The 14,614-nt window shown below is 45.4% G+C and overlaps 1 protein-coding gene across 1 annotated transcript in view; it reads left to right on the top strand.

Annotated features, from left to right (window-relative positions):
- LOC147081792 (uncharacterized) overlaps nucleotides 1-14,614 on the top strand; it is a gene marked incomplete at its 5' end in the record, with an annotated part of 148,985 nt that overhangs the window by 120,518 nt on the left and 13,853 nt on the right. The window contains 2 exons of the mRNA XM_085980670.1: nucleotides 6,776-6,858; nucleotides 13,302-13,458. Coding sequence (XP_085836796.1) covers nucleotides 6,776-6,858; nucleotides 13,302-13,458 — 240 coding nt within the window. The remainder of the gene's footprint in view (nucleotides 1-6,775; nucleotides 6,859-13,301; nucleotides 13,459-14,614) is intronic.

Genomic DNA, 14,614 nt, shown 5'->3' on the forward strand with positions numbered 1-14,614 from the left:
TGGTCGCCGGGTTTCCTCCCGAGCTCCTCCTCGCTGCTCCCGCTGCTCCCGACTGGTCTCGGGCCTCGCCTCTCTCCGGTTTTTATACCGGCTCTGAATCACTGCTCCCGACTGGTCTCGGGCCTCGCTGGTCGCCGGGTTTCCTCCCGAGCTCCTCCTCGCTGCTCCCGCTGCTCCTCGATTTCTTTATCGATTCCCGGCCACCACACAAACGCCCTGGCTAGGCTCTTAATTTTTACCCCTCCCAGATGACCCTCATGAAGCTCATTGAGCACTCTATCTCTCAACTTGGGTGGAATTACCACTCGGGATCCACACATCAAGGTTCCCCGGCACACTGACAGCTGTTCCCTCCTTGGCGAGACTGCTGGCAACAGTGAGTCGCCATATGCTGGCCATCCCTTCACCATCAAATCATAGACCCGAGAGAGTGTCGGGTCATTTCGGGTTTCCTTCTCAATACTTGCGTTTGTAAGGCAAACATTCGACTATGGTCGCATGGAATATCTCCACAGGGTCCACTGCAGGTGCTTCTTCCGCCGTAGGCAACGGTAGGCGCGACAGCCCATCAGCATTTCCATGTTGTTTCGTACCTTTGTACTCCATGTCATACTGATGTGCCCCTAGAAAAAGTGACCATATTTGCAGCCGTTGCGCCGTCATCACCGGAACGCCCTTCTTTGGGTTAAAAATTGAGACCAGGGGTTGATTATCAGTCAGTAGGGTGAATTTCTGCCCGTGCAGATAGTGATTGAACTTCTTCACCCCCCACACCAGGCTGAGGGCCTCCCTGTCAATCTGGGCGTAGTTACGCTCGGCTGAGGTTGGCGAGCGCGATGCAAAGGCTATTGGCCTCTCTGAACCGTCATGGAATTTGTGTGACAGCACCGCTCCAATGCCGCAAGGTGACGCATCACATGCCAACCGAATCGGTCGTGTTGGGTTGTAGTGGGCCAATACTTTTGAAGTGATTTGGCATTTACATTCCTGAAAGGCACGCTTACACTCATCACTCCATTTCCATGTTACACCAGTTTGAAGGAGGGCGTTCAGTGGGTGCAGAATTGTAGATAAATTCGGCAAGAACTTATGGTAGTAGTTCACCAACCCGAGGAAAGACCTCAGTTGCGACACATTTTCTGGTGCTGGAGCCTTGACTACAGCCTCAATCTTGTCCGGCGACTTATGCAACCCTTCCTCATCAATCATGTGGCCACAATACGAGATCTGTCTCCTGAAGAACTCGCATTTGGGACGGTTGGCTCGTAGCCCATATTCCTGCAATCTCGTGAGCACCTGTTCCAGGTTGGCAAGGTGTTCATTGTCATTTTCGCCCGTGACCAGGATGTCGTCCAAATAACACTGGGTCCCCGGGATCCCTTGCAGGACTTGTTCCATTGCCCTCTGCCACATAGCCGGGGCCGATGCTACCCCAAATACCAGTCGATTGTACTGGTAAAGGCCTTTGTGAGTGTTTATCGTGAGTTATTTCCTAGATGCTTCTTCCGCCTCCATTTGTAGATACGCTTGAGCCAGGTCAATCTTTGTAAAATGTTTCCCTCTAGATAGTGAGGTGAAAATATCTTCTATCCGCGGAAGCGGATACTGTACTGTGTGCAGGACTGGGTTCACAGTCACCTTGAAGTCCCCACAGATGCGAACCTTCCTGGGCTCCCCAGGCGTGCTGCTCAATGCTTTCTTCATTACAGGAACGATGGGTGTGGCCCACTCGCTCCAGTCCACCTTAGACAGCACCCCCGAACGCTCCAGACTCTCCAGTTCAGCTTCCATAGCTGGGCATATCGCGTATGGCACCGGTCTGGCCTTGAAAAATTTTGGGGTTGCGTTATCCTCAATCTTTATGGTTGCCTTTACTCCTTTTAGAGACACAATTCCTTGTTGGAACACCTCTTCCGCGTCAGATAGAATTTGTGACAGACGTCCAGGTGCGACGTCATCATCTTTTTTGTCAGTCACAGTTAGTGCCAGAATGGAATGCCAATCCAATTGTAGTCTTCGGATCCATTCACGTCCCAATAATGGTGGTCCTCCATCTCGTAGTATATACATGTATAGTTTCTGTGTTTCCTTTCCGTTATATTCAACTGGCACCCTTATTTTTCCTCTGGGGTAGACCTTTTGCCCCGTGTATGTCTTCAATACAATGGACGTGTCCTTCAAGGGTATGTGTAAGAATAGCCGCTCATAGTCTCGTCGATTCATGACAGTTAGGGCTGATCCTGTGTCCAATTCCATCTTCACTGGGGACCCTGCTATCATGAGGGTGACCCAAATGGTTCGGTGATCTTCTTTTGCGATCACGTTGTGTAACTTTAAACAACTTAGTCACCTGCTTCCGGAGTCCTTATCACTCTCCTGATCTTCTGAACTACTATCTGTCAGTTTCTTTACTTTCCTGTACTGTTCCTTAGTAGTTCTTGTCGTGTTGGTCTTCTTTCCCGACCTGCAGACTCTTGCTATATGTCCCATTTTCCCGCATTGCCTGCATATTTTGTCTTTAAACCAGCAGTCCTTCTGCTCATGGGTTGTTCTGCCGCAGCGATAGCACTTTTCGGCTCCATACGCCATTTCGTTAGCGCTGTATTCTTGTGGTTTCTGTTGTATTTCCGCAGCTCCCCATGCTGCTGCTTCGTAGGATACTGCCACGCTGAAAGCCTGTTCTAGCGTCAGGTCCTTTTTTGAAAGCAGTCGTTTCTGGGTTCCTTCACTCTGGAGCCCGCAGACAAACTTACCCCGTAAGGTGTCTGCCGGTCCTGCTCCGAACTGGCAGTGCTTCGATAACTTGCGTAGTTCTGTAAGATAGTCAGCATTGCTCTCATCTTTGTGCTGGTTTCTTTTATGGAACTTGAATCTTTCTGCTATCAGCAGTGGTGTAGGGCTTAGGTGTTCCTGCAAGATATGAACAATCTCCTCAAAACTTTTCTCCATTGGTTTAGCTGGGGTAATTAAATTCCGCAATAGGCCGTACGTACTCGCACCCATCAGATTTAATAATACCGACGCCCTCTTTCCATCAGCCACCTCATTTGCCTTGCAGTACACTTCAATTCTTTCCACATACGTGGTCCAGTCTTCTACCTCGTTGTCGAAAGCAGTGATACTGCCACTTTTTGGCATCTTGGGCGATTTAAAATGGCACCTCCCGCGCTTTTGCTTCTTCCCCAATGGAATAAAATGGCACCTCCCATGCTTTTGCTTCTTCCCCTTACTGCCACGCTGCTCCTAGCGTTCTATGGGGTAATGGCGGCGACCCGCAGCTTCGGCGCGTCTCGCTTTCCTTCCCCCCCCCCGTTTAGTTTCTCTCCGCTGTCCTGTTCTCGAGCACCGACCGCGCCCTGTGCGCTCCACCCTCTCTTGTTTTCTTTTCCCGGCGACGCTGCGCGGCCCGATTTGTAGAGCCGCTCGATCAAGCTTGAGCCCGCCGCAGTCCGGAAGGGTCAGCACGCTACCTGCTACCAGCACGATTCGCTGGAACCACAGTCTCTCCTGCAATTCTCCAAACACCGATGGATTCTTTGGGCGGTTGCCCTCGGTTGACGCCCGTTGCTCAGACTACGACCTTCCAGGACCTTCCTTTCAGGCGAGATCCCCGTGAGATGATGCCACACTGCAGGTGAGTTCGAACTTACTCGTCGCCACTGTAAAGTCCGCGCCTCAATAATACACGGACTTCGGGAGAACAGTTTAACAGGTATTTTACTGAACAAGAGGCAGCTTGAAACTGAAACTACAGAAGCCTGCTAGGGCCTTTTATATAGGGGTGGTCACTGCCGGTACTGCAGCCTAAGACCAGTTATTCCCATAAAGGTACATACACAACATGATTGACAAGGATGGTTTACACAAGTCTCCAGACAAGATTGAAGCTGTGATTAATGCACCAACACCTGAAAATGTGTCTCAGTTGAGATCATATCTTGGACTGGTGAACTACTATCACAAGTTCTTGCCCAACCTATCCACAGTGTTACATCCACTAAATGCACTGCTACAGACAGGGCCACAATGGAAGTGGAGTGACAGCTGTGAACAAGCTTTTCAAGAGAGTAAAAGACTCATTACTTCAGAAGAGGTGCTAGCTCACTTTGACCCATCCTTACCTATTCGACTGGCATGTGATGCTTCACCCCATGGCATTGGTGCCATGTTGTCACATAAGTTCCCAGACGGCTCAGAAAGACCAATAGCCTTTGCCTCAAGATCGTTGACTACAGCTGAATGCAATTATGCACAGATTGACCGAGAAGCCCTTAGCCTTGTGTGGGGAGTCAAGAAATTCAACCACTACTTGTATGGTCAACAGTTTACACTGTTAACTGACCACCAGCCTCTCGTTTCAATCTTCAACCCAAGGAAGGGCGTTCCAGTGATGACGGCACAACGGCTACAGCGATGGTCACTCTTCCTAGGGGCTCACCTGTATGGCATTGAATACAAGGGGACCAAGCAACATGGCAACGTCAATGGTTTGTCACGTTTACCACTGCCGACCTCAGAGAGAATTACAACAGTTGACTCAGCAGAGGTATTTCACACAACAATAGTTGAGCAGGTACCAGTGACAAACTCCCTCATTGAAAGAGAAACACGCAATGACCCTACATTGTCAAAAGTTTATGACATCACTGTGAAGGGATGGCCAGCGCATGGTGACTCATTGTTTCCAGCATTCTCAGCTAGGAGGGAGCAGTTATCAGTGTGTTGGGGAACACTGATGTGCGGCTCACGAGTTGTGATTCCTCCCAAGCTTCGTAACCGAGTGCTAGATGAACTGCATGAAGGCCACTTAGGTACGGTAAAGATGAAAATCCTTGCCCGTGGTTACGTGTGGTGGCCGGGAATTAACAAACAGATCGAGGACCTGACAAAGAGCTGCTCAGGGTGTAAAAAGGTCCAGAACGCACCACCACAAGCCCCTCTCCATTCATGGGAATGGCCCTCATCACCATGGCAATGTGTGCATGTCGACTTTGCTGGACCGTTCATGGACTCCATGTTCTTGATTGCAGTCGATGCACATTCCAAATGGCCCGAGGTCATTAAAATGAAATTAACCACATCTGAAAAGACCATTGCAGTTCTGAGGACCATGTTCGCTAGAAATGGCCTACCAGAACAAATCTGCACAGACAATGGACGACAATTTGTCTCTGACAAATTCCAAGGGTTCATGAGGAAAAATGGAATCAAGCATTACACATCTGCCCCGTACCATCCAGCTACAAATGGCTTGGCAGAAAGATTCGTACAGACTTTCAAGAAGGCCATCAAAGCAATGTACAGCGAGAATCTACCACTGCAACACAAGATAGACAATTTCCTCTTTGCTTATCGGAACGCAGTACACACAGCCACTAATCAGACTCCAGCGATGATGTTTCTGAACAGGAACCTGAGATCTCGCATGGACCTTTTTAAACCGAACGTACGTCGTGATGTAGAGAACAAACAGTTCAAACATTTGAATGCTAAGCCAACAAGAAGCTTCAGTGTGGGACAGTCAGTTCTTGCTCGTGATTTCTGGACGGAAAAGTGGCAACCAGGGACAATATCCACAAGAGAGGGACCACTGATGTATACAGTGGATGTGGGAGAGAACGTTTTGAGATGTCATGTGGACCAAATTCTGGATGTTCAGGTGAAAAACACCCCTATACCTCGCCCAGACTCACCTGACATGGAAACAGACACTCCTGATTCATCAGCATCAGCACCAGCCTCATCCACAGCGGAGAGCTCTACCTGTGCTGATAGCTCATCTGATGCACCTCTACCTGTACAGTCTCATTCCCCAAAGCAAAAGAGTCTGGAGAGACATTACCCAGAGAGGCAGAGGAGGCCTCCACAGAGACTTGACTTGTAAAAGGGCTGTTGACAAAATAAAATGTTATGTTGGAATTTGAATTTTGTTACTTTTAAGAAAACAAAAAGGTTACTGTAAAGACAGGCTCTGTATGTTAATTATAGAAATTTTGCGTTAATATACTATTAAAATAAAGGGGGAGGAAGTGTAATGTATACAACATTGAAGGGACTACTTTGTTTTGCAGATGTACATCCTTAGTTGCGAGTGTATATAACAGACGTGTATCGATTTGTATAGTCAGTGCCGAAGTTCCAGTTCCCCAGTAAAGATCACTTGAAGTTACTCTCAGTCTCTGCTACTTTATTATTTTATGTAGTTGTGTATAGCGGTACAAACACAACACAAGGGCTATGGGGATAGTGCAGGAAAGTGGAGTTGAGGTAGAATGGCGGAGCAGGCTCGAGCGGCCAAATGGGCTACTCCTGCTCCTATTTCTTATGTTCTTATGTGAGCCCCGGCAGCATGGACCCCGTGGGCAACCTGGTAATCTCTGTAGGTGAGCTCAAAATAGTTGTTAATCCTCTGTTAACAAGGTCATAATGACCTGAATTACCTCCCCCGCTGCTGAGTGTCAGGTCTGCTCAGCGCTGACAGACCCGACATTTGGGAAAGGCGCATGGCAGCGGGTTGACAGCGGGGTCCTCACCCGCTTTAAAAAAAAACAATTTCTCACCTGATCCGCCACCAATCGCACCCGCTGACCCCCTGGAAAATTCCCCCCAACGTTTCACTTTGTTTCTCTCTCCACAGATGCTGCCTGACCTGCTGAGTATTTCCAGCACTTCAGATTTCCAGCAACTGCAGTATTTTGATTTTGTAAAGGTTCTGAAGAGTTTTGTTGTATAGAACACACTTTTATTGGAAACCTACATCTTATTGTTTGCTTAGGTGTCCAAAGAGCTTAAACCGACTGTAACAAAAGCATTTCAATACTTTGAGTCCAAGCTTGAATATGACCTTCATAACATAAGGTAAGAATCCAAAATCACAAGGTAAATACGGATGACGACGGCCATTTTGCTCACCTTATCTCATCATCTTAAAAACTTATAAACTCCCAATCACAGCCTTCAACCGTCTCTTACATGACCAAATTTTCAGAGGAAAGCTCTGCTCTCAGCATAGTGTCACATGATTGCAGCACAGATTGGAGAATCAGGCACGGAGGTTAGCACATTCAATTTACGCACTTCCGATTTTCCAGGCATTGAAACTAATGGCTGGAAAATCCTCTTCATTATTGCCATCCAAAAATGATATAAATCTCTAAGAACCTCTGCTGGTAAGGAACAGTGGTGAAAATCTCTCTATACTAATTTCTAATTGGCAATGTGAAACTAAAATCAATCTATTGTATTATTTTTTGATCAAACCCTTCAAATATTAAGTTTAAATATTCGAGCAATGTTCACCACCAAGTAATTATAAATATTATGTGGACTATTTGGGATCAAAGCCCCTCTCTATGATTACGTGTGACAAAAGGTTTTCCTGTGTGTGAATAGTGGAATTAAAAATTCTGCCCACAATTTATTTCCATAGGAGAAAAGAAGATTGCGGGGGGGGGGGGGGAGGAGGGGGTGTAATCTATGAATCATAATGCTGAAGCATAGATAATGTAGGTGTAACCAAATATGTAATTTAGGGTCATATTTTCTTCTTTTCCCCAAAAAGGTGCTCAATGCCCCTTCGTCCCATTAACTAAGACCCGCTAAAAAAGTAGCAGACACGTGCTGGTTTCAAACATGCAATCTCATTGATCACAAATTTATTTGTGGGAGCGACAAAAAAAGCCATTCATCATGCAACTATAATAATAAATCCTGTAACATTTCTCAGTTAATGAGTCACTTAATTGGTACAAATTATGCAAAGGTTGGTAATCCAGCTAAAGAGTGTGCAGAATGTATCAGAAATGACTGAGCCGCAACTTTGAAAAGCACCTTTTTCCTGTGAGATCCCCAAATGCTGGTGAATTGTGTAATAGAGAAATGTCAGACCCTTTTAGTGCAGAAGAGGTGTAATCATGCTACAGAGGAGGCAAGTGTGGCAATATGTCCCTGACCACCAACACCATTGACCAGAAGCTGAATTTGACCAGAAGCTGAATTGGACCAGCCACATCAGCACCTTGGCTACAAGAATATGCCGAGGCTGGTTACTTTGCAACAAGTGGCTCACCTTCTGATCCCTCAAAGCCTATCCACCATTGGGAAGGTACTTCCTCCTTGAAAGTGGACCTGGTTTCCCTTTTATCATGCCGTGGAACTGCCTTTCTGTATATCAGCCGAGTTTTGTCGTGTCAGCACTCATGAGAGCATGTGGGGCATGTGCTACTCTGAATTGTTCCACAGGTTGGTAGGATATGGGTTTCAATATGTCAATTCCTAATCTCACAGACCAACGCCACACGCTGTCCAGCTGGACAGTGCTCACCATTAAATTTTCCAGTTCACGTATTACCTGGTACCTGAATAATTATGAAAGTTTGGAGATTGCAATATGAAAGCTTAAAACAAATTAAACATATAAATAATTCCTAAACCACAACACCCAAACTCTTTATAAACTATAACTTTGTTTACTCATTAGTTTGTTTCTATCTATATATTTTCAAATCAGCCAGATGGTGTGGGTGTTGCACTGTGTGATCTATTTGAATCATACCTTAAACTATGTTTTAAATAATTTTGTAAAGAAGCTGTCATTTATCTCTTGGCATAAATCAAAAGTAAATTTCACACATCTCTCCAGACTTGCCTACCAACCTACCAACTTGTGGGTAAACAGATATGTTAATTATAATCTGATATAGAAACATAGAAGATAGGAGCAGGAGTAGGCCATTCAGCCCCTCGAGCCTGCTCCGCCATTTAATGGCTGATCATTCAAATTCAGTACCCTGTCCCTGCTTTCTCTCCATATCCCTTGATCCCTTTAGCCTTGAGAAATATATCTAACTCCTTCTTGAATATATTTAATGAATTGGCCTCAACTGCCTTTTGTGGCAGAGAATTCCACAGGTTCACCACTCTCTGGGTGAAGAAATTCCTCCTCATCTCTGTCCTAAATGGCTTTCCCCTTATCTTTAGACTGTGACCCCTGGTTCTGGACTCCCCTGCCATCAGGAACATCCTTCCTGCATCTAGTCTGTCTAGTCCTGTTAGAATTTTATAAGTTTCAATGAGATCCCCTCTCATTCTTCTAAACTCCAGCGAATATGAGCCCAATCGACCCAATCTCTCTTCATATGTCATTCCTGCCATCCCAGCTATCAGTCTGGTGAATCGTCGCTGCACTCCCTCCATGGCAAGAACATTGTTCCTCAGATAAGGCGACCAAAACTGCACACAATACTCAAGGTGTGGTCTCACCAAGGCCCTGTACAACTGCAGCAAGGCATCCTTGCTCCTGTACTCGAATCCTCTCGCTATGAAGGCCAAAATACCATTTGCGTTCTTAAACGTCTGCTGCACCTGCATTCTTACCTACAGCGACTGGTGCACAAGGACACCCAGGTCTCATTGCACTTCCCCTTCTCCCAATCTATTGCCGTTCGGATAATAATCTGTCTTCCTGTTTTTGCCACCAAAGTGGATAACCTCGCATTTATCCACATTATACTGCATCTGCCATGCATCTGCCCAATCACCCAACCTGTCCAAATCATACTGGAGTTTCTCAGCATCCTCCTCACAGCACACACGCCTACCCAGCTTTGTGTCATCTGCAAACTTGGAGATATTACATCTAGTTCCCTCGTCTAGATCATTAATATATATTGTGAATAGCTGGGGTCCTCGAACCGATCCCTGCAATACCCCACTAGTCACTGCCTGCCACTCGGAAAAAGACCCGTTTATTCCAACGCTTTGCTTCTTGTCTGCCAACCAGTTCTCTACCCAAGTCAGTACCTTACCCCCAATCGCATGTGCTTTAACTTTACACGCTAATCTCTTATGCGGGACATTATCGAAAGCCTTCTGAAAGTCCAAATACACCACATCCACTGGTTCTCCCTTATCTATTTTACCAGTTACATCCTCAAAAAATTCCAGTAGATTACTCAAGCACGATTTACATTTTGTAAATCCATGTTGACTTTGTCCGATCCTGTCACTGTTTTCCAAATGCTCTGCTATTACATCTTTTATAATGGACTCTAGCATTTTCCCCACTACCGATGTCAGGCTTACCGGTCTATAATTCCCTGTTTTCTCTCTACCACCTTTTTTGAATAGTGGGGTTACATTAGCTACCCTCCAATCCATGGGAACTGTTCCAGAGTCTATAGAATTTTGGAAGATGACCAGCAATGCATCTACTATTTCTAGGGCCACTTCCTTAAGTACCCTAGGATGTAGATTATCAGGCCCTGGGGATTTATCGGCCTTCAATCCCATCAATTTCCCTAACACCATTTCCCTACAAATACTGATTTCATTCAGTTCCTCCCTCTCATTAGACCCTATGTTCCCCGACATCTCTGGGAGGTTATTTATGTTCTCCTTTGTGAAGAAAGAACCAAAATATGTATTTAATTGGTCTGCCATTTCTTTGTTCCCCATTATAAATTCCCCTGATTCTGACTGCAAGGGACCTACACTTGACTTCACCAATCTTTTTCTCTTCACATATCTATAGAAGCTTTTACAGTCAGTTTTTATGTTCCTGCAAGCTTACTCTCATACTCTATTTTCCCCCTCTTAATTAATCCCTTGGTCCTCCTTTGCTGAATCCTCAACTGCTCCCAATCCTCAGGTCTGCTGCTTTTTCTGGCCAATTTATATGTCCTCTCCTTGGATCTTATGCTATCCCTAATTTCCCTTGTTAGCCACGGTTGAGTCACCTTTTTTGTTTTATTTTTATGCCAAACAGGGATGAGCAAATTCTGTAGTTCATCCATGCGATCTTTAAATGTTTGCCATTGCCTATCCACCGTCAACCCTTTAAGAAATGTTCCCCAATTCATTCTAGCCAACTCGCACCTCATACCATCGTAGTTTCCTCGATTAAAATTCAGGACCCTAGTCTCTGAGTCAAATACTTCACTCTCCATCTTAATGAAGAATTCTATCATATTATGATCGCTTCGCCCCAAGGGGTCTCACACAACAAGATTGCTAACTAATCCTTTCTCATTACATAATACCCAGTCTAAGATGGCCTGATCTCCAGTTCCTCGACATATTGGTCCAGGAAACCATCCCGTATACACTCCAGGAATTCCTCCTCCACAGTATTGTTACTAATTTGGTTAGCCCATTCTATATGTAGATTAAAGTCACCCATGATAACTGCTGTGCCCTTATTGCACGCGTCTCTAATTTCCCATTTAATGCCATCCCCACCCTCAGCATTACTGTTTGGGGGTCTGTACACAACTCCCACTAACGTTTTCTGCCCCTTGGTATTTCTCAGCTCTACCCATACAGATTCCACATCATCAGAGCTAATATCCTTCCTTACTATTGTGTTAATCTCCTCTTTAACTAGCAATGCTACCCCACCTCCTTTTCCTTTTTGCCTTTCTTTCCTGAATATTGAATATCCCTGGATGTTGAATTTCCAGCCTTGGTCACCCTGGAGCCATGTCTCCGTAATCCCAATTATATCATATCTGTTTACATCTATTTGCACAGCTAATTCATCCACCTTATTACGAATGCTCCTCGCATTAAGACACAAAGCCTTCAGGCTTGTTTTTTTAACACTCTTAGACCTTTTAGAATTATTATTTACTGTTGCCATGTTTGATTTAAACCCTTGAGTTCTCTGACTTCCACTTTTGCTTTTCTCCTTCCTGTCTTTTGCTTCTATCCTTGCTTCTCTTTCCTCTGTCTCCCTGCACAGGTTCCCAACCCCCTGCCATTTTAGTTTAAACCCCCCCCCCCCCCCAAACAGCACTAGGAAACACTCCCCCTAGGACGTCGGTCCGAGTCCTGCCCAGGTGCAAACCGTACAGTTTGTATTGGTCCCACCTCCCTGAGAACGAGTTCCAATGTCCCAGGAATTTGATTCCCTCCTCCTTGCACCATTCTTCTAGCCACGTATTCATCTGAAATATCCTTCTATTTCTACTCTGACTAGCACGTGGCACTGGTAGCAATCCTGAGATTACTACCTTTGAGGTCCTGTTTTTTAATTTACCTCCTAACTCCCTATATTCAGCTTTTAGGACCTCATCCCAGTTTATACCTATATCGTTCGTACCTATATGCACCACAATAACTGGCTGTTCACCCTCCCCCTCCAGAATGCCCTGCAGCCGCTCCGAGACATCCTTGACCCTTGCACCAGGGAGGCAACATACCATCCTGGAGTCTCGTTTGCGGCCGCAGAAATGCCTATCTATTCCCCTTACAATAGAATCCCCTATCACTATAGCTCTCCCGCTCTTTTTCCTCCTGTCCTGTGCAGCAGAACCACCCACGGTGCCAGGGAGTTGGCTGCTGCTGCCTTCCCCCGATAAGCCACCTCCCCCAACAATATCCAAAGCGGTATATCTGTTTGAGAGGGGGATGGCCACAGGGGACCCCTGCACTACCTGCCTGCGCCTACTACTCTGCCTGGTGGTCACCCATTCCCTTCCTGCCTGTGCAGCCATTAGCTGCGGTGTGACCAACTGATTAAGCGTGATATCCACGACGTCCTCAGCATCGCGAATGCTCCAGTATGTATCCATTCGCATCTCCAGTGCCGCAATGTTGTCTGTCAGTAGCTGCAGCTGGATACACTTCCCGCACACATGGTCATCAGGGACATAGGAAGTGTCCCTGATTTCCCACATGGCACAGGAGGAGCACGCCATGGGGCCAAGCGGTCCTGCCATGACTTACCCTTTAATTAATTCAAATTAATTTAAATCAAATCAATACCACTAATTACACTACAATTAAATGATATACTCAAGGGCCCTTGGTTACTCGCACTCCCCGATACACAACAGGGACCGTAGAAACTATAACCACAAAAATTAAGACCTTCTAAATTTTATAAACTATTAATCTTAACTGTCAAACTATGGAGTAGTATAAATACTCACCTGGCCGTACTCACCCAATCAGCTGCTTCCTCTTGGCCACGTCACTTTTGAATCGTGACTTGGCTCCGGAACGCCGCCGCCGGTCTGTGAGATTGGTAAGCCTTGTACCGCCGCTCTCTCCGCTCCCGACATTGGCCTCAATCAGCTCCCTCCCCTTATGCCTACGTCACTTTTGACTTCTGACGTCACTCTTTGAAAATTCTGCCGGTGCTGAGTTGGTATCCCCGCCGCCGCCTCGCCGCTCCTCCCAGGTCCGCACTGCCACCGCCGCTGCTGCTGCTGATAATTAATAATCTGATAATTGTGTTCTGTAATGCACTCCTTTCGTTAAGTAAAATATGCTAACTATCAAATTCTCTTTCATTTTAGATGGAAGTCCTTCAAAGGAAAGATTAAAACTCGGGGCAAGGATCCAAAGCCAAAAATATGGCAGCTGGTGACCACATCTCTGAAAAATGAATTGAAAGTAACTGAAATTGAGGAAAATAAAGAATTAAAGTCTGACTTCAGCAATATGATCAAAATGGTATGCTAGAATTTTGTATTTTGAGCTGAAATTTCCACCTGATAGGAAAACTCTTACTATCATCAGCTGGGCGCGTAGTAACTGGGAAAAGCAACATCCAGCGATTTTATCTGATCCCATTCATTTTCATTTTCTGACTGGGCTTAATCCTTTAACTAGACATCTTTCCTCATTTACTAGTGAATGCATGCTTAATTAAGATTTCTGAGCGAGAGTTTAATTAAGTTTGCATCCTACTTGCTAATGAGGGCCTGTGGTATTATTGAAGCATTTCCAAATCTTTGGGCAGAAAACTCACCCAGCATTACTTCCACCCATTCACATTGCACATTAAAGGTAAGCTGTGTGTGGAAGGGAGTTCTTAATGTGACCGAGAGATTTGCTTGGGTGTTTGGGGAGGGTTTTTATTTTCTGTTTTAATCAGAACATGTATGGTGATAGGAAAACAGCCAAATGAGTGTTTTGAAAATCACCTGAAAGCTGACTGTAGATAAATTATTTGTAAAAGTTCAACAGAACAGGAAAATCTTCAAAGAAGAGGGTCTGTATGAATAGGCTGTTAGAATACAAACTTTCACTGTAGCTCAGGGAGCGACAAATTCCAGTGGTCATGTTTTCAGCCGCCTAGGCCCTACATTCTGGAATTCCCTCTCTAAACACCTCCACTTTCCCTCTACTTTCGCTCCTCCTTTAAGACCTTCCTTATAACCTACCACTTTGACCAAGCTTTTAATCATCCCTCCTTCTTTGGCTCAGTGTTGATTTTTGTCCAATTGTGCCTCTGTAAATTGCGAAGATGCAATTTTCAATGTTAAAGGAGCTATACAAATGCCAGCTGTTGATATTAGTTGATTCTTCCATAATTTGACTGATAGCATAAAATGCCAGAAGTTATGGTGGAATTTGTGGAGTGACGGTGGGAATGTGCCAAAAGGGCCAAGAATTTTTGGTTCGAATGATAGCTGGAGTAGGAAGTAGAAAAATTTATACTGGTGCATCCGTTGAGGTTGGAAATAGCCTCAATGTTGGAGCAAAGTAGGAGGAGTTTTATTCTGTAGCTCGCCTGTGTTACAGTTGCCCTTTACTGCATGATGTTGACAATGGGGAAAGTATTCCATTCCACAATACTAACATCTCATACCTGGATGAGCCCAAA

Source organism: Somniosus microcephalus, unplaced genomic scaffold (assembly GCF_052327205.1).
Source record: "Somniosus microcephalus isolate GS21.2 unplaced genomic scaffold, FLI_Smic_1.0 scaffold370, whole genome shotgun sequence".
Taxonomy (NCBI): Eukaryota; Metazoa; Chordata; class Chondrichthyes; order Squaliformes; family Somniosidae; genus Somniosus; species Somniosus microcephalus.